The 20,786-nt window shown below is 43.8% G+C and overlaps 1 protein-coding gene and 1 long non-coding RNA gene across 5 annotated transcripts in view; one reads left to right on the top strand and one right to left on the bottom strand.

Moving 5' to 3' along the window:
• LOC306809609 overlaps positions 1–7,815 on the bottom strand; it is an 89,020-nt gene extending 81,205 nt beyond the window's left edge. Inside the window, exon 1 of the long non-coding RNA XR_013776272.1 lies at positions 7,011–7,815. This is a non-coding gene — a long non-coding RNA (uncharacterized lncRNA). The remainder of the gene's footprint in view (positions 1–7,010) is intronic.
• PHACTR3 (phosphatase and actin regulator 3) overlaps positions 1–20,492 on the top strand; it is a 97,800-nt gene extending 77,308 nt beyond the window's left edge. For all 4 annotated transcript variants that reach the window (XM_079321263.1, XM_079321262.1, XM_079321265.1 and 1 more), the window contains exons 9-13: positions 12,063–12,118; positions 16,098–16,159; positions 17,002–17,142; positions 18,351–18,427; positions 19,899–20,492. In XM_079321263.1, coding sequence (XP_079177389.1) covers positions 12,063–12,118; positions 16,098–16,159; positions 17,002–17,142; positions 18,351–18,427; positions 19,899–19,914 — 352 coding nt within the window. In that variant the 3' untranslated portion in view covers positions 19,915–20,492. The remainder of the gene's footprint in view (positions 1–12,062; positions 12,119–16,097; positions 16,160–17,001; positions 17,143–18,350; positions 18,428–19,898) is intronic.
• The last annotated feature ends 294 nt before the right edge of the window (positions 20,493–20,786 follow it).

Raw genomic sequence — 20,786 nt, 5'->3', positions numbered from 1 at the left:
TTTTGAGTTCTCTTCCAAGAAAACTGTCTCAGTAGATGTGATCCAAGGAAACTGTAATTCATACCCTGCATTTTCTGGTTCACCAAATTCTGCGAGTTACTACAGTTCCCTCCTCCTCCAGCTCTGAGCACAACTTCTGTAGCCTGGTTCATTCAGGATCTCAATTCCTTCAGGAATCAGGCTTGGGCTTGCTGCTTTCATATAGAAAAAACTGGGTCAGTCTAGCACAGCTTCTGTGCATTTGAAATAACTTCAGAGAAGGTGAGGGGAGAGAAGAATGAAAGAAATAAATATTTAGAAAATAGAAAGTGGGAGAAGGAGAGAAAACAGGTCAGAAGGTCACTGCTTTCCCTCAACCACTGCTCAATAGATGATGTGCAATTGTATCAATTATTAAAACGTGGCTCTAGCTAAGTCTTTCTGATTCCATTGTCTGTGCCCATCTAGCAAGCTGCAGTTGTGTAATCAGGTCTTGGGAGCTGCTTGAGTCAGCCAGAGCAAGTTTCCTTCAGTATCTGTTTTTCAGGATAATTAACTCATCCAAGTGGCCAGCACACTTCCTTCACCTCCCCGGGCTCTGGAGAGTTGTTTTTTTTTTCCTGAAAAGCACTCTTCTTCTCTATCTTTTCCTTTAGCTCTCACATGTAACACACCAGAAAACAAACAAAAACAGGCACTCCCAGGTTTATCAATCCAGGCTCATGGTTTTATCCAGTGAAATTAAGAAGAAATGGGCCACACCTTTGGAGGCTAAGGACCTCCTCCTTTTGAAAGTCCACTTATGCAGATGATATCAAGGCAACTGGGAAACAAGAACCACCAAGGTGGAAAAATCTGAGACTTAAATCACATTAGAAACAGGTGCTGCAGTCTAGTTAGTCCATTGCTCTGCAAAGATATGTCAGTTATTTTGTTTTCTTAAGGCTATACAGAATACTGCTCAGGGAAGAAACAAAGAGCAGAATAAAATCTGAGTGCCTCACTGCAGAAGAAAGCCTCTCAAAACCAAGACTGTATTGCTCACAGATGAGCCAGTGTCATATGCTTGAGATGATCACATTCATTAAGCAAATTAAATTCTGAATGAATTAATATTTCATTAGTTTTTTTAGAAATTATGTTTAAAGAAATTAAAGCCAGGCCCTCTCAGCAGTCTCTGCAGAAAGCAGTTGGCCTGTTGCACAGAGAGCAGCCTAATTTGAGGCTGTCTGCAAAAGCCACATTCTGGCCAGGCTACACTGCAGCCTTGTTATAATCATCACTGGGAGTGGCTGAAGCACTTCCAAATACCACCCAGCTGGGGAAAAAAATCCTCCTTTTCAAGAAAAGGTTAAACAAACCAGGACTGATGTGGTAAAGGAAGTTATATTTGTGGGTGTTGTGCAGTTAAGCTCACAGAAATCCCTTTATCAGCCTGTTTACACCATAAAGTAAAAGGTAACAGGGAATGGTGTGTGTGGAAGTGCCAAGCTCAGGTATACAGGGGTGATGGGGGCAGGAGGCCCAGGGTTAGCAGGAATTTTGATGGGGGAGAGGCCCAGCACTGCAGTGACTTGCTGTGCATCAGCTGTGATGCCAGGAACAGCTGCAACAGGCAGAAAATCAGGGTTTGAGGGAGGGTGTGCACAGAGCCAGGGCTGTTTGAGCTCTGGGAGTCACTGGCAGCTCTCACAGCTGTGCCTGGTGTCCCTCCTCAGGCAGGGAACAGCTCTAAGGACAATCGTGGAGGTGGCACAATGGGATCCTCTCCTGAGAACACTCACAGAGGTTTTGCATGGCAGCCTTGAGCTTTGTCAGTGAGAGACAGGGCATGTTGTACCACAACAAAGCACGGTTGTAATGCCCAAACACCACCTTACATAATGGAATTCTTGCATTTTATTCAATTGAGTAAGCCCACATTTCAGATCAGAATATCCTGTGTGAAATTTGCCAGCAAATCCTATTCGGATTTTTTGTGACCAGAATGTAACTAAACAGAGGATCCAAAACAAAGTTAAGGAGAGTCACAGAAAGCTCGGGGAAAGAACAGACAAAATATGAGGATGACATTTTAAAACTCAAATCCTACCTGTATTTTGCTGTAAGTTAGCCTGTCTGCAGTGCTCAGTGTCACACTTAGTGGCATCGAGTGGCAAGTCATACTCCTCACCCTGTCCAATTTAAAAAACAAAGTAAAACGGAATTAATGAAATAACCCTTGCAGAGGGAAGTGAATAAATTCCCAGAGGGGCTGCAAATCTGTTTTTTCAGACAGGACAGTTTTACACATTCTCCTATTCTGTACAACAGAGATAACCACACAGACCAGCTTTGCAGAGCACTGTGAGGGTTGCTGCTGAAAGAACTACAAAATTGATAATTATTGAGACCAGAGGACTTGCACCCCTACAGACTTTTTTGGGCCACATCTTTGAGCTGTCAATGGAATTTATCATTTCACTCTGCCCTGAGAGCAGAAACACTGTTTGTATTGAAAAATCAACAGATAACCTCAAGAGAAATTTTGAAAGAGGCAAAATATTAAAAGCAAATAAATGGGAGTGCAGTAAAAGGCAGGATCCAGAGCCTGCTGTGGGCAAAGGCTGGTGTGGCTCTGGGCAGCCAAGGTTTGTGACAGTGTGGGGCAAGGCTGTTGGTCTAACTCTGTCCTGGAAAATGCTGGGCCAACAATATTGTGCACGAGAGGAACAGCAAACAGTAGAGCAGATGGTGCAATGCTGTCTGAAGGCAGGGAGATCCCTTCCTTTTGGAGAGGCTGTGTGGGTGAGTGACAGGCGAGAACTAGAAAGCACTTGCCTTGCCAGGGGAGAGTTCCCAGAGAGATTCCTGCAGCCTGGGAGCAGGTGTGCAGCCACACACACGGTCCCAGCAGGGCCTGTCTGGCCCAGCAGCATTTGCAGCTTCAGAAATTGCTGTCATTTAGTTTTTTTCCTTCAGGGATTACACAAAGTACTTGGAGAGTGCTGCATTTGCCTTGATTTACTTCAGTTATTAAGAAAGCTGCTCCTTGGCATCAAGCCTGACACTACAAGGAGTTTGCAAAAAGTGCCACAGCACGTCCCTTCCTGTTTGGAGCTGCTGGGGTTGGAGGTTCACAGCTCACACAGCTTTAATGCCCTCAGCTCTGGGGTAAATCCTCACTGCTCCTTGCAGAGGTTTATTTGTCACCTCCCAGACTTTGCAGATTGCCAAAGGGCCCTTGGTGCACACTTCCAGGTGACAGGGAAGGATGTTCTCCAGAAGTCACTCCTCATGGGGAAATCCCCAGCAGCTCATGGCAAGAGGGGCCATTCTCAAATCATTCTGCATCGAGTGAGGGGGAGGAGGAGCATTGACACACAGCTGACAGCCCACACACACCAATACTTCATCTGTCTCTGCAAATCCAGCTGTGGATTCTTCCAGTGACCCAAATCCCACAGTAGCACATTGCAGTGGCATCTGTTGTAGGGGCAACTGTTCATGGATTAAGTGCACAGTACTGCAGGATCTTAGTGCAGCTCTGAGCATCCCAGCTGAGGCCAGGACTTTCTGGGACACTTCCATCCATGGACAATATCTCTATTTGTTGCCCTCTGAAGAGGAGCTAGAGCTACAGACCAAACTGACATGTCTGTCTGTCATCCTGTGCCTTTCCTTACTGACTGCCATGGCTGAAATTGCACTCCTGGCTTTCCAGGAAATTTAGTCATGAACCTACAGACATTTAGTTTTGTACAGGGCACAAAAGTGGCTGACAAGCCAGCCTCAGCCTCCCTGGAGTAAAGGCACAAACATTGTGTTAGGGATTGTTCATACAGTAAAGTTAAAATCTGGCTTTTTTCTTTCTTACCTGTTCTCTCCCTTTTCTTATTTTATTATCATAACCCAGTAAGCACTAAAAGTATGCAACTGCCACTAGGACAGGAAAGTCTCTGGTCAGTGGCAGTCCCCACCACTGGGCTGAGACTTGCCTCTGTTGCTGATTATTTCAGACTCCCTCCTGCTGCTCATGCAGTTGCCATCAGAGTTGATTTTAGTATCATTTCAGCAGTGGCAGATGTCTTTATTTAAAATGATATCATGGCAATAAACACATAGTGAGATAGAACTAAAACCCTGGGATTTATATGATTGCTTTTGTTTGCCTGTCCTGAAGCATCAAATCCACAATGTTCTCGATTCTGAGATATGGAGCATTGCTTTTTGCTTTTTCATTCTGTGGGAACACAGGGCTCCAGAGTTTCATTCCTCTTTCAGAGGGAAGGAAAAAAAAAAAAAAAAAGAAAATCTATTGCTTTACAATGAAATGAAATGTCATTAACCATTTTCAGTGACCTGCACAGTGTGACCAGGTCATACCCAGCACTTGGTTTCTGCTGGAAGAACTTTCAATGCCTATTTTACACCCATCCTGAAGCTCTCCTCAACTTTCAGCAGAGAAGGGGCACTGGGAGCTGTACCACTTGCTCTGTTATTTGAAGAGTGTGTTCTTTCAGAACTTAGCCTGGCTGAGCTATTTTTAGTTTAAAAGTATTCCCCAAACCAGCTCTTTGCCCAGCTGCAAGGCAGAGCAAAAGTGAGAACAAGCTGCTGTTCATGAGAACAGTGCTGCTCACACTGCCATTGCTGCTGAACAAGACACTCATCAAACTACAGACAGGGAACACATCTTTGGCTGAACAACCCGTTTTACTTTTGTCACCCAAATGACTAAATATTGTAATTTTATCACAAACAGGACAAATCCACTATCCAGCAGCTCTGTTAAACCACAGAGGGGGAGGCAGGTGGAAGGGAGAGGAGGAAGCTGCTGCTCTGAAATAAGCAGTTGTTACATTTAAATCCCATGTCAGCATGCTGGCTCTTGCATATTAACTAATAACTCAGATGAAAATTAAAGCCATTATGCTGTGTTGGTCCTACAATGTACAACAGCATCCTCCAGGAGTCCTTATCTGAGTGTGGAGAGGGATATGAAAGCAAAAGCCTCCTGAAGGTGGTGGAAGGATGCTGCATCTGCACTGAGCTTTGCAGCAGGTCTTTGAACTGGGTCCTGATCTGCTCCCAGCTGTGCCTGGCCTTTCTTCCTCACACCTTGGGAAAATTAGGCACCCAAAGGTCAAATGCAGCAGGGCTTTCACAGGTGGTGAGAATAGTGATTACCCTCAAGCCTTCTCCACCTGAATCCTCTGACACAATTAAATCCTGGCTGTGTTGTTATTTCAGCCCACACAGTGCTTACAGCCCTGTGCAGTAACAAACCTGTCACAGGGCAGGTCCTTCAGGGACAGTGGGTTATGATACAAGGGTCATGCTGGGCAAATGTGTGGTTTCTATTTCAGCTGAAATCTGAACTCTTTGCAGGGCTCCCATCACAGAAATGATAATAGTGGACAGCTATAATTGCCTGACAGATGAGTGACAACATAATTAACTGAACTCGTGCTGATAAGCAGCTTTGAAAATCCAGACAGAACTAAAGGCCAAACAAATAAATAACACACGTAATTAAGGCAACATTTATAGCCTCTGTGTTTATCTGCAGTTTTCTTATTTGGATGCAAAAAATAGTTCATGATGGCCCAGAAACACAAATATCAGGCGATTTTAAAGAATGTAACTCACAGCATTTACCAAACCAGTTTATCCTTTTCACACTGCTCTGAGCTCCCCACTGTCACACAAGGTCAGCAGCTGCTCTTAGGAGGATACTCTTGGATGCTCCAAGGGCTGGAGAACCTTGGGGTTTGTCAGCCTAGGGACAAGAAGCTTCTAAGGAGACCATGCTGGGGCTTTCCAGGGATTAAAGGGGGGTTTAAAAAAAAGAGGGAGGGCAATCTTTTACATGGGCAGATAGTGATAGGTCAAGGAGGAATGGTTTTAAACTGGAGGAAAGTCAGGTTAGATTAGAGAAGAGAAAAAATATTTTTACACTGAGGGTGAAAAAACACTAGAACAGGTTACTCAGAGAGGTAGTGCATGTCCCATTCCTGGAAACATTCAGTGTCAGGTTGGATGAGACTCTGAACAATCTGATCTACTTGAAAATGTCCCTGCTCATTGCAGGTTACTCAGAGAGGTGGTGGATGCCCCATTCCTGGAAACATTTAGTGTCAGGTTGGATGAGGCTCTGAACAATCTGATCTTCTTGAAGATGTCCCTGCTCATTGCCGGGGCGTTGGACAAGAAACCTTTAAAGGTTCTTTCCATCTCAAACTATCCTGATTCTATGATTTTCCTGTTATGGGAAATGCTGGCACATCAGTTCCCACTTTTTACATGATCCAGAATTACCTTGGGGTAAAAACAAGTTTGTGTCTCGGTGTCTGCCTTCTAATTCTGTACAGACAGTAACAGAGAAGTCCCTCCCACCATGGATTTACTACTACCCATAATTGTACATTGCAAGCAGGCACAGTGCAGTGCGTGGGTGACTCAAAGCCCTGGCACACATCCTCTTCACAGCTACTTATAGGAAGGATGAAAATAAACTTCTAGTTGAATTGAACATGATGTTCTGGCAACAGAGATGCCAATTTAAGAGGCAGAGCCTCTGCCTCCTGATGGGCAGCAGACACAAGCAGCTTTATGAGAAGCAAAACCAGGGTACTCCCATTTCTCCTCCCTTTGCCTGGGCTGTCAGAGGGATCCTTCCCATCACCTCCCTTCCCAACTCATCTGCAAAACCACCTGACATGAGGAACAATCAATGCAATTGCTGCTGGCTACAGCTCATTTACTGATGGCTGGATTGATTGCTCACTTGTCAGACCAGGGTCCACAGGCACATGCACGTGTCCAGGTCTACCCAGTTCACTCCTCCCTTTGGAGAAGATCATCAGAATCACATGGATCTTATTAACACCAGCAACAGGATTTCAAAGTGTAACTTTTGGCTTCAGCTACAAATCTGAAAGAAATTCGGTTTTGTGGCAATCATACACACAGATACTGCGCAACAGATTCTATGAAAAAATATATTTGGGAAACAGGAACACATTTTGGGGATAGATAAGAAACCACACAAACCTGAGCTGTTTTTCACTGGATTCTGCTTGAATGCTTGCTTGAGTCTGCCAGGTAGGGGAGGTACAGACTAATAAGAGGAAGGAAGGTCTGAGGTGAGGGAAGTCAGCATAGCCCCATATGCACGGGGGGTGTGGTGGTACCTGTTCCAAATTGGTCTCTCATCAGCCATTCCGTGCCCACACCTGCAAACCCTCAGCCTGCTGTGGCTTTGCTGGGATGCAGCTCCCACCAGGGACAAAGCAGACACTGCTGAGGGTATTTGTGAGGGCAGAGGACTTGGCAGCAGCTGCTGCTCACAGGACACATTGATGCATTGCCTGTCTGACATCAGCCCCTGGGTGCTGGTGACATGCAGATCCTCAGCCTGCTGAGCACTCAGTCACCTGTAGCTGTCCAATATGATCAATCCTTGTATAACAGTGCTTCTGAGATACTCATTCCCTTCAATGTGGAGGAGCAATCAGGCAGTGTGAAGCAGATATTGATCTCCTGATCAGCAGTCAGAGGCACATGTGCGAGTCGCTGGGCTCACAAACGTGTGACCTTGCTCCAGAGGGGTCGAGCCCTTTGTGGCTTTCCCCACACTCCAAATCCACATCTGCACCTGTGCTCACATCCAGCACCAGCACAGCAGGGCTCTGGTGGCAGAGGGAAGCCTGTTCTTCTGTAATTGTACAGCACACATGTTCACCAGGGGAAAAAGCCAGGCACCACAGCTCCCCTGCCTCTCTGTGAGCTGAGGGAGTGCTCATGGACAGAGGATTCCCATGTGCACCTTGCATGGGGAAAACAAATACCTCGAGGCCATGTGCAAACTGAGCACCCACAGTGCCCTGAGACCCAGAGCAGCTGGCTGGGCCTGTAGGGTGTTCAGGAGAGAACCACAGGGAACTGAGTTCACTTGCAATGACCTGCTCCTCTCACCCACAGGAGTAACACTGGCAGAACATGGGGGCAAGCAAAGTCTTCGGCTTCTGAGAGATTATAATAAATACATATTGTCATCTCTCTGAGCCCAGATTACTGGAGAAAACATTCTAAGTGTAGTCTGAAAATACACCCAGAACACCCCCCAAGCTTCAAACAATTGAAGAGCACCTGCTGCTTTGAAAGCTTATGCTCACTTTGCACAGAACAGTAACACAAAGTCTTTGCAATTTTTCTGAACATGAGAAATAGCTGCACATGAAGTGCTGTGTGTCCATCCCATTTTACCCCACACACTTATGGTGGCTACTTCAGTTTTATGAGAAAATGTTGGTGTCTGTCCAAACCTGGAGCATCTCTGACACATGTGCAGCAATCTCTGAACTGTATCCAGACACCACTTAGAGCAAACTGACTCTGGTGCCTCCAGTTGTGCTCAGTTTCCCAGAGGCAGCTGCAGTCCCCTCTGAGGTGCTGCCAGTTCAGCTTCATTTACTGCTGCTCTTGGCATCCCTTGGCTTAAACTAACAGGGAAGCAAAATCCTGGACTGAGCACTCTTAACATGAGACATGGCAGTTCCAGTGACACTGTGGGGGAATCTGGACAGAGGTGGGACCATCCTGCAGGTTACTCAAGCATTTTCAAGGAAGGTTCAAGACCTCTCCCAAAAGAACTGGCCCCACAGGTGCTCAGAGGGAGCATTCCTGCCTCACCAGGCAGCACAAAAATACCCAAACCTAGGATTTCATAACACCCAAGTACATAAGAGCATTAAGTAATTTCCTGGAAGCAAGAAATAGATATTGAAATCAGCTGAAAGGAAATCATTACTGCCACACAACAGAAGTGGTGGACTGCGTGAGCGCTCCCTATGGAGCTCAGTCACTTTGCAGAGGTGAGTCCACGTGGGGCTGTGAGTCCCTGGGTGAAAAAAGAACAGAAATGGAAAAGAGAAGACTCAGCCAGCCAAGGCCACGCTGTGCTGCAGCAGTGCTGGAGCCTCTGTCCACCTCAGCCCTTCCAAGGGCACTCCAGCCCTGGTGAGCCCCTGAGCCATCCTCGCCCAGGGGCAGGGACTCCACTGGATCCCAAAGAAATGAGCCAGGACTGATTCAAAACCCCTGTACTGATTCAAAACCCCTGTACCTGCCTCAAACAAAACCCTCTCTGCACAGCCTGTGGAGCCCATCCACAGTCACTGAGGGCCAGGTTTCAGCTTCACAAAGGCTCCTTCACAGCAGCACCTGTTTCATCCTCCGGAATCACACACCGGAGAGATTCTTCCCACTCTGCAGTCTGCTGATAATTGCTATTCAGCTGGAGTTTGTTTCCTTCAAATAGGAGATGTGAGCGTGTCCTCTGTGTCTCCTGAGTCTCTTTGTGCCCTGTTCTGGCTGTTGGTGCTGTGAGGGAACTGGGCTCACCCTGGACCTGGGCTGGGCTCACCCTGGACCTGGGCTGGGCTCACCCTGGGCCGGGCTCACCCTGGGCCGGGCTCACCCTGGGCCAGGCTCACCCTGGGCCAGGCTCACCCTGGGCTGGGCTCACCTCACGGGTGCTCTGAGGGATGGCGGCCATGCCCAGGCCCCGGCAGTGGCTCCCACAGGGATGGACAGTCCTGCCCGAGGAAAATTCCTGAGCAGCACACAGGGGGTGCTTCTGCTGCTGCCATAGCCAGAATTTCACACGTAGCAGCTTCAGGGAAAACGTGAAATAAAATATCCAGAATAAAGCACCTGTTGGTGCAGCTCCTGCAGAAAGGCTCCGGAGCCCCCCGGCAGCTCAGCGGAGCCTGTGGCCCCAGCCCCCCTGACCCCATCGCTGCCAGGGCACCTGGAGCCCTTCACCTTCACCTGCTCCCCGGCCCAGCCACCCCAAAAAGTTCTTCTGGGCACAGAGAGGCTTCTCCTGAACAGTAGAAATAATAAATAGACCCAAAATGTCCCCGGACCTTGATAGCAACAATGTCAGAGGTTTTTGCCACTTATCGTTTGACCGTGACTCTCCTGGTACTTGGTGTTTTCACTCTATTCACCTTCCTGAAATCCTGTTAGAAATTTATTTTTAACCAAAGTCTGTTTCTAGTCTTGTGACTGTGACGCAAAGTCTAGAAGTGTGGTTCGTATCTCTGAAAAACCCAGGAAAAAACCCCTGCAACGCTCTCATGTGCACATAGTCCCGTGTGTGTCTGCACCTTTGCCTTCTGCTGGGGGTAAAGCTGAGGGTGTGCACAGGAAAATGGGCAACACATGTATTTATCAAAGCCAAAAGGGAAACGGTTTAAATCATCAACCATCATACGTATTCTATATACAGAGCATTCACACAGAATCACAGCATATTCATATAAATTTGTATTCTCATACTGCTCGAATTAATTTGTTAGGCTTTTAATCTCCCACTTTAAAAGGAGCCTATGAAATGTAATGTACAGATTTGGGAGAATCTATCAATCTCACATGGCAGAACTGTAATTAATACTGTCTGAGAGAGAGGCATATGAGCAGCAGGTCAGGTGGACCTTTCATTTGCAGATCAGCTCTCCAAGTAAGTAATTCTTCCCTGATTTATATTATAAAATGCACTTTATCTGTTTCAAACAAAACCTTGCCAGACTTTTGTAATTTCTGAGACATGCAGGGAAATGAGGGAGTAGTCCAAGGGTAACAGGAATTAAAAATACATGTTTGAAGTTTTCAGCATTCCTGTTTCAGGTGGGATTATTGCAGCTTCCACTGCTGTAGTATCTGGTTTATTACTCCAAAGAGAACGCAGAGGTCAGGAGAAAAGCCTTAGGTGATACGAAGTGTTAGGTAGGAAGAGTGAGAGTTTGGCTGTAGGTGTTTCTGCACAAGAGCTCATCTATCTAAGTTTTCTGTTGCTGTGAATTTGGTGCAGTAGTTGTGGTGCTTCCTGTTGTCAAAGATGAGAGTTTTCCCAGAGAGTTTAATTTAAAAAGGGTAAAGGGTTGTTGGTTTGATAACACATGACCACAGAGTTGATTTGGAGGGTATATGGGGTAAGGCTTACAAAACAAAGAAAAATTAGAATCAAGTAATTTTACTGGGATTTTTGCAGTGTGTTAACAATTACTTCATTTTTCCATCTGCTGTATGTTTGATAAAACGTAGATCTTGTTACAGCATGACTTTATAATTATTCATTTATTCCCTATACCCAGCAGAGGAATAACTGCAGTTTGCAGTGTGGTCCCTGCTCTGAGTGTTTCTTTGTCTCTGTAACTTCATCTCCGGCTTGGCAACATCTGCTGAGAGCAGGGGCTGAGAATCCTCAGCGTTGCCAGAACCCAAGCCAGGAAGCATCGGAAACTCTTTCTGATCTGCTGGCTGGATTATGACATGAAATCCAGCAAATGCAGCCTGTGTGTGTGTGTGAGTGTGTGTCTGTGTGTGTGTGTGCCTCCAATTACCTGAGATCCTCTGCAATATCACGGTGCCTCGTGGGGGAGTCTCATTTAGTATGCGCAATCAAATCGCTGTGGCACCGATCATATGATTGGAAGGCTCAGTCCTGAGGCAGCACTACAGAAAAGGGGAGGTGGAACCAAGACACTCGGTTCAGACAGAGCGAGGCTGTGAGCAGCACACGAATTGCATTCAGCAGGCAGGAGCAGAGCTGGGGCTCGGGAAGCCACAGGAAAGCTTCAGTTGTGGCCAGCCTGCCTTTGGTCAGGATGCACAGAGAAAAGGAAACGCGCTGCTACGTGTGATTAAAGGTGAAGGCAGTGATAGAGGCAGAAGATCACTGTGAAACTCCTCTGATAACCACCTTGAGAGTGAATTTTACCTCTTGAGAGTGCTGGTTCCAGCTGACTGTCTGGAAGGTGTGATGAAAAGGATGCACATTCCGAGGAAGCATTTTACTGACAGCAGAACAAACTAGAGAACTTTCACCTGCGTTACTGGCATCTGGGAAAAATAATACAAAAATTAATTCTCCGCCAGGTTTCTTTTTATTATTTTTTTTTTCCTCTTCCACAAGTCCTGGAGAGAAATTTTGTAGTCCTCTCCTGAGGAAAACACCCAGCAGAAGTCAGAATTCTTCAGACTTTCCAAAGAATAGGCATGGTACAAAATGTGATTTTGGTGTTTTTCCGCAGGCGACTCAGCCAAAGACCCGCTGTTGAGGAGCTAGAAAGAAGGAATATACTGAAACGTGAGTACTTTTTTTTCCTGAAGTATTTTATGTGTGTTTGTTGAAACCAGTGATTGCATTTCCAGAATGTTTTATTTTTAAATAGACAAATTAATTCACTGGGATAATTTTCTGTACCTAAAAGTTTTAATTTTTCTCAAAGACTTGCAAATTTAGGACAAAAGGAACCCTTCAAGTTCAGGCTTTCAAATAATTTTCATTGTGATTCCACTGTTGCTGGTGTCCAAGAGGAGAACACAATCTGAGTGTCACAGTGCCCTGAGAATTGGAGTGACATTTTTCAGGACATGGATTTCCCAGGCAAACACTGAATAGCACTGGTAATGCAGTGGAAGGGGGAAGCATCCTTGCAGAGATGTGATTCTCCAAGGCCCATTTGTTCATATCACTGGAGATCTTCCCAAAGCCAAGTCAAAGATCAGCCTGAGGTATCAGAATTATTAGAGGGACAGTCCCAGGCCTGCTACAGGCACTGCCACAGGAAAGTATTCTCAGCATCTCTCAAATTCACAAGGCAAAACTTGCAACTCTTTTTCCAAATGTTTCCAAGGGATCAAAACAGTGATTAATGTAATCCCTTCCCTTACAACTGCTCAATTAGTGGAAGGTGAGAAACAGCTTTGAAATGATCTCCACTATGGATCTCCAAAGGAGGAATCCATCTGCTATTTAGTCTCTTTAGTTTTGAAAGAAAAAACCCAGAATGATGTGAACTATAGGTTTATAAACATAAAACATAAAGCCACAGAAATCTGTCACACCAGCAGTGCTGCCTACACTGTTTGCTTTATATTTAATCATGTGACTGTAATTCACTAGGAGAAATGTAATCAACATTGCATTAGCTAAAATTTCATGTTTCAGAACTTTCTTGGTGATTCCTAGGGAAAAATCTTATGCTCCTGCCATTTAAGTTATTTGGGATTTCATTTCAGTTTTCACACAGAGGGATTCCACAGGCAATGTATAGTTAGCAGTATTTTCTGTACAGTTCCAATGCACAGATCACACACAGTAAAATGAGCTCTGTTTTCCATGTGCACAGCTCAAGGAGGAGAAAGAAACCCTGTTTACAACATGAGTGGTTGAACTTGACCAAACTTCACCTGTCCTGTACCAGAGAGGCAGGAAAATGCAGTAACCCAAGATCCTGAACTATGTGGGGACAGATTTTCAGGAGTCAGTAACCAAGATATCTGAAAATCTGTTTCTTTGGGTTTTTTCCTGGCTAAGAAAAAGCTGATCTCCACTGAAAAATCTGTTCCTTTATGTTTACTTTTTTGAAGTGTGCTGGTTACATCCTTAATCTGGGTTAAACTGACCAGTTTTAATAATAAAAAAGTTTGAATACATTCATATAATGAGCTTAGAGAGAGATAAAGCAGAAAGAAGATAAAGCAGAATTAAAGATACTTCCTGGATACCAGCTAAACATACTGATCTAGATTTGTATCTCATTTAAAGAGCTCCCAGCATGGAGCAAATTTATTGACTTCTGTTGAGTTGCTCAGGCTTTATACAGGTTCAGCTGGGATCAGAACCACTTCCATTTTATTTACCTCTGCCATTATATAAAAAGCTATATCCTGTATGGCTGTAGCAGTGTAAAAGCCCTTCAGTGAAATCTCCACAACCTCCTCTAGGTGTAGTAAAGGTTTGTGCAGTTTTAAACTGTGCATTTCCCAATATCTTTGATGTTCATAATTGGTATTGCTGACAGAAGTTCTTTTATGGACTCAGAATTTTTACAACTCTGGTAAAAAAGAGAAGCACATTGCCAAGTACAACTACTGTCACTTTAAAGCAAATCTCAGCAAGGTTTCAAAAGTGATTTCTTACCTCCTTTAGGGAGTTGTTTCTGAGATAACAGGAATACTTTAAAAGCAAACTTAAAGCCAGCACTTTCTTACAATTTTGTTGATCTTCCAAGTCCTTTAACCATAGAAACACTGCTGGCTTCCCACCAAGCATGAAAAGCCAATGAACTAAAATCACAGCCCAGGTGTCAGATGTGTCCTTGCTGTACTCAACAGAGAGCTGAACCCACAGCCAAGAAGGCATCTCCTGAACCCCAGTGCACCATCCCTGCTTCATTCTGCAGCCAAGGAGATGCTTTAGTGTCACGCAGAGCTGAGAGCTCCCTGAGGAACTGGCAGAGCTCAGAGTGAGTTCAGCTCTGCACAGGCCCCCTCAGAACTGGGAGCATCTCTGCTGAGGTTTACAAAACCAGCCCTCAGCAATGAATGGAGCTGTGTGGGCAGAATGATGGGGATGGGAAAAGCCTCTCTGGGCTGTCTGAGTAATAATGCCTGAGCTCTAGAATCCCTTGCCAGCATTTCATATCAAATCTCTTTTTCCTTTTTTTTTGCAAAGGCACTATTTGTTTTTTTCTTGGAGCTGGAAATAAGCACTGAACCCAAGTGAATAGAAATAAGTTATTACACATTTAGTATATTTGGAAAAGTATTTTTTGATCAGAAACGTGTATTTTGGGCTTTTCTTTGGGAATTAGAATCATAGAACCACAGAAGGATTTGGGTTGGAAGAGACCTTAAAAATCATCTTGTTCCAGCCTCTGCCATGGGCAGGGACACTTTCCACTGGACCAGGTTGCTCCAAGCCCCATCCAATCTGCCTTGAAGGCTTCCAGGGATGGAGCAGCCACAGTTTCTCTGGGCAGTTCTCTCACAGCATGTCTCATCATATCTTTAAAAGGCACTACACCACAGAAAATTACCTATTTTTAATAAAAAAAAATACAAAATAGGAATATCTGCTCTAAAATGGGTGAACTGAAGCTGAATGAATAACTTCTTCAGCTATGTCTATATCTAAGAATACCATCTACTTTTGAAAGCCTGTTCTCCTTTTACACGTTACAGACTGAAATAGCTGCTCATCCCTGACACAGCACTAATTTTAGCTGACCTGTTCTCTTTACATTTTTTGCCTTGCCACTGAACTGTAATGCAGCACATTATAGCATTTTCAATTCATTTGATTTACATTTCTATCCTAGCCAGGTGGAGCTATGCACTACTATGTTATTTTAAATAGACTTGATTGCATCTCAGTGCCATCTAATGAGTGCAAAAATCAGGGAGAAAAATGCTTCATTGTTAAAAATATCTTGGAAATCCATCTGCAGCACTAGTGGGTTTTGGAGGCATAGTAGAAATCACGTGTGTGCTTTAACACTGGAAATATCTAATGCAAGTTGTATAATAAACCTCACAGTAGTACCCAGAGAATCCCTGAATGGTTAAACCTTTTTCTCTGGCTCTGCAGCTTTGTTCAGGTCACGGGCTCACGCCTTAATTTAGTAACAGATAGTACTGGGAATAGAAACGCCATTAACTGGTTTCCTAAGGCAGGGGATCTATTTCACAGCGTTACAGCACTCAGGGCTATTTTTAGAGCCAGTGTGTAGGAGTTCTCACGGCTCGAATGTTAATAGGCACAACACACAAAGACAAGGGGGTGAGCTCAGAGCAGAACTCTGCCCAGGGAGGAGAAAGGGGTCTCATGTCAGGGAAAGCCAAGGTGCTGGTCAGTGCCAAGAGTGATGCAGCCTGAGAGAGCAGGACTGAGCACAGAACGGGCTCTGCCTGAGCTGCTGCAATGAGGCTCCTCAGCATCTGACAGCACGAATGGCTCCAGCAATATGGAGAGCAAAAAAGGATGATTGATCAGCTATGGAGTGTTTTGATTTTCCTTCTGAAGTTTATCCGAGTGGAGCGTTGGTGTGGCTGCTGCTGTTTCATTAAATCCCTGTGGAGTTCAGAGCTGACATTGGCACCAGCACGGTGTCCTCACAGAGAGGTGACTCCGTGCTCCAGCACACACCAGAGATGCACTGAACTACCAAAACATACAACCACCAGCTGCTCCTTTGGCTGTGCCCATTATTGCCTGGAACTTGAGAAAACACCAAACTTCCTCATGAGGAAAGTCATCTTTTTTTTTATATTCTCCGCAGAACGAAATGATCAAACGGAACAGGAAGAGAGAAGGGAAATCAAGCAGAGACTGACAAGAAAGGTAAAATCTTACAATTCCTGCTATTAGCTTTTAGAAATGTAGCAAAATTACTGTAATATCAACCAGCCATGGAGGTTGTTATTACACAGAACCTCCCTTAATATGCATTCTCCTCAGCAGTGTCTGGCAATATGAATTATAGACATACCTTACCTCAGCTAGATGAGATTTAGTAGAATATTTACATATAAGCTTACTCAGAAAATGGGTATTTGTTTGCACATTGCATATTTTCAGCTCCATTACTGGAAAAGGAGTTTTTCATTCTTTGTAGCAGAGCTGTCTCCCTGCTGAACTCCAGGTCTGCTCCCACAGTACATTTCTTTTTGCATTTAAAATATATTCTCAGAATAAGAACAAGATCTTGTTGTTCTGTTCTTAGAAATCCCTAATGGAATTACAGACCAAATATGCTGATAATTTGATAAAGCTATACTGAAATTCTTACAGTGAGTCTACTGCTGAGAATCTCACAGACAATTTGCCTCCACCTGTAGCAGAACATTCTACAGCAATCAGAATCATCCAGAGATGATAAATAAATCCATCATGATTCCTTTACATTTTGAAAATATATTTTATCAGTCTCTGGGTTAAAATATTTTCTTCTTTTGTCCATTATAAAGGCACTGTGCTGTAGCCCACAGCTTCATGTAAACCATGAGTACTCTCCTAGCAGTCCTCCAACTGATGAAGTATTTCCCTGGAGTTTCCAAGGGTTGGGTGGTTTTCCATATGTGTTAATGCACATTGGGCCAAGATGAAGAAAAGCAAATATTGCATTTTTTACTGATTCATTTGTTATTAACCCTGGTTTTATTTCACAAAACTTCTGAATGCAGCTTAACCAGAGACCTACAGTTGATGAACTGAGAGACAGAAAGATCCTGATTCGATTCAGTGATTATGTGGAAGTGGCAAAAGCACAGGACTATGACAGGAGAGCAGATAAACCCTGGACACGACTGTCAGCAGCAGACAAGGTACTGACACAACCACAAAGTTCTGCTTTCTCCTTGCTTTGTCTCTAATCATACATCACATTCTCAACAGACTTTAACCACTGCAGCATTTCATCTCTGTAAGCTTTACCATGATTTTTTTTATGTTGAAATCATAGCAATGTTATAAAAAAGCCAATGTAGTACTTGAAAGGCTTCTACCCACCCAAAAAGGTAGATACAATCTTTGGGCTCCAACTCAAAACCATTTCTAGCCAATAGAGTGTTAACCTTTATTCTCAGACTGGAAGTTTTGTCCCAAAAATTTTCTCTCCTGTTTCCTGTGAATGCTCAAGGAGTCACCCACATCCTCCTGAGCACGAGCTCTCATTTTGTCCCATCCCATACCTGCCATGTAGGTGATTTACAGCCCAATTTAGGTGTCACATTTAGATGCTTGAATAGTAAGAATAGTTCACCATGATTCCAGCCAAAACAGTTAGGAAGTTTCAGGGCTGCAGGAAGCAGAAGGAGCAGGATGTTGAGAAATTGCTGGCAAAATGGCAAACACAGCACTGTTAGCATGGCTTTGTGCAGAGATGTGGATATCAAACCCTTTGCTTTCCATCCAGTGAGGGACAAATGGGTTTAGAGGACTCATAGAAAACGAACAGAGCACTTGTACTGCAGTAGCTGTTCTCCCAAGCTCTCTAAAATGGTGAATAAGCTATTCCATAGTAATTAATGGAATAAGGATTTTATATTTTCCTTATATACTTTTATTAAAATAAACTTTTCCTAGTTTTACTGTTTCAATGTTCATGTTTTAATTAACAAGGCAGGTTTAAGAAAGTGACACTTCTGCAGATAGTGGTGGCACACATCAGGAAGGCAGGATCAGAGCTGCACCTTTGCATTTGTGACTGAAAAATAGATCAATTTCTTGGCAGTTTCTCTTAGTATTTAATAAATTTTAACTGGAATCCTATTAAATGTGAGACAAGCAGCCCTGAGGTGTTATTCTGTCAGAATTGCTTCTAGACAGCAGTGACCCTGTCAGCAATCAATAACAAATGAGAAGTATTGTGTCACCAATCCATACAACCCAAACATTCAGGATTTCTACCAGCACAGTGCTCTGCTATACCCAATAGCTGGTTCTTCTACCCCAGAAAACTGTTCTGCTCTGCAGGGACTTTGCTCACAAACACAAAATTATTTGCTCATGTGTTTCTCTCTTCAATTCCTAGGCAGCAATTCGGAAGGAGCTGAATGAATACAAAAGTAATGAAATGGAGGTTCATGCATCGAGCAAACATTTGACAAGGTCAGTTTTCCAGCTGTTCATTTCTGCTGCCTGCTAAAAACTCTGCTTGAGTCCCAACCTGTAGATTTTACTCTTATATGCTGGATGTGGGAGAATATGCAAAGAAGTTTAATATTAAAGAAAATTGGAGTTTTTCTCTCCCTGAAGGGAACCCAATTTTCTGATTTTTTTTTTTGGGGGGGGCTTTTATTAGCACATACCAAGAAACCTGCAGACATTCTCCAGAGCATCCCTCAGCTGGCATTCCTTGCACCAAATATTCAAAGACAGGACAAGAAAACAATATAATTTTTAAAATAGAACAACTTAATACACTGTATAAAGATCTCTGAATTAAATATACCTGAGTCTGAAGCCTTATCACAAACACTCAAAAAATTCCCTGCTCAGAAACAAAATTTCACCAAGCATAACAGGTCGTTGTGGTGCTCAGGGGTAATGCCTTTGTGCTAATTGGATTTCTTCTAAAGGATTCAGCCTGGGGATTTCAGTATTCATGGTCAGTGCAGCTGCTATTGGAAGGAGCAAGCCCCAGGTAACTTAATGACACTTAACTCCCTGTCAGGAGGAGGTCAGGGGAGAGAACAGGTCTGGATTGTTGTTACTCTCCACGTGACTGGGCCACTGGGAACCTGGGCAGGGCACTGCCTGCTCCATGTGCCAGCACTGGTGACAGGGACTGTTTAAATACACATCAAAATATTCATTTCCTTTTTTTAAGTGGAGAAACAATATGAGAGGCTGATTCCCCAACCCCTGATACTTGCAAAAAGCCATCAAGGGCAAAGCAGCTTCACTGCATTGATGGAATGAAACGTGGGAAGGGAGCAGGGATGGCTGCAGTTTGTCTGGAAGTGAACTATGCATTTCCTAATTGGAGCTACCTGGGGAGTTTGAGTAGATGATAATGAGAGATTTTGAAATTTGTTGAGGATATTAGGAGTAAACAGGCTTCCAATTTACAATTAGTGCTAGGGCATTACAAATGACTGGGGCTTTAATTAGGGATCTCAGCCAAAAGAACAAGCCTACAGAGCAAGAAGACAGACTCACATTTCACCAACACTATCTCTTCATACTTTACAAAGCATTTCAACATTGTTTAGCTCTAAAGAAAAAAACAGCATCACTGCACAATAAAGAATATTGCTACCAATGACAAACTGTGGTTCTGCTTACTGAAGAAAAAACCCACATCAACTACATACCTGTATTTGCAGTTGCATTTCCAAAGAAATGTAAACGAGGTACCTTGACCCTGAGGACTGCACCTGCACTACAGTCCTGCCACAGGGGTGGGAATGTGCTGGGGAAAATTAAGAATTGCTAATATTCTTCAGCACTGTCACTGTACCTTTAAACAGAATGAATACTTTTGTGGGCTTTTTATTTAATCTAACATAAAATAATTGAATAAAAAAATTGAATTATGTTGCAAAGTCATTTGAAAAATGTCTCTCTTTTCTCCTAGATTCCACAGGCCATAGAAATTTTCTTCTGAGAAGAATCTGTCTTTACTTTTTGATATTGCTGCTGAACACTCAGCAGGGAGCACTGAAGTGTTTCCCTGGGGTTCAGTGCAGGCTCCCTGGATGCTGATGTGACAGAAGGACTCTGCAGTGAAGCCTCTGCACACCTGGGGCCAGGACACCAGCCCCAAGCTCTGGAGGCAGAAGAGTCTGGCCTGTGGAGTGGGACAAGCTGCTGAAAAAGACTGAAGTGAAGCTACTTGGAAGAGCCTCCTCCTCTCCTTTCCCACCTGTGTGGAACTGGTTTGCAGCCTGCCTTGGAAAAGGAGATGTTGTGCATGTACAGGCTTCACCATTCCAAGGCCTCTGACATAAAAGGACATGACACTCTGTCATCCAGTATTATGTTGACAAGACATTTTGAACTTACCACAATTAGTTTGTAAAACACCTAAGTTCATGTTCTAAAAACTAATTTAATGTATTATAATTTCATTCTTTTTTATATACTGTCTAACAGAATCACAGCTGCAAGCATTTTTGATTCCTGTTACTTTTGTTCTTTAATTAAATGACTACTTATTGCAGGAAATGAACATGTTTCCTAAAGCTCTTTTTTTTCCCCCAGGGATAGTTGGGAAGAGATTATAATTATTATGCACCAAGCCATTTGACTTCTTCATTAACACAGAGTCTGGAGAAGGATGATCTCAACTAAGCTTCTCCATCTTGTGGAATAGCATAAGCACCAGTTGAGGCTCTGACCCTCTAAAAATGACAATTTGGTTCACTGTTATTCAAAATTACTAAATTGGACAGCCAGAGGCAGAAATGTAACAATGTACTTTGATGTTAAGTAAACAAATGGTTTTAATGCTTTCTTGACAGCA

The sequence above is a fragment of the Erithacus rubecula genome (genome assembly GCF_903797595.1).
Source record: "Erithacus rubecula genome assembly, chromosome: 18".
NCBI classification, from domain to species: Eukaryota; Metazoa; Chordata; class Aves; order Passeriformes; family Muscicapidae; genus Erithacus; species Erithacus rubecula.
This window is presented reverse-complemented; position numbering and strand designations above follow the sequence as displayed.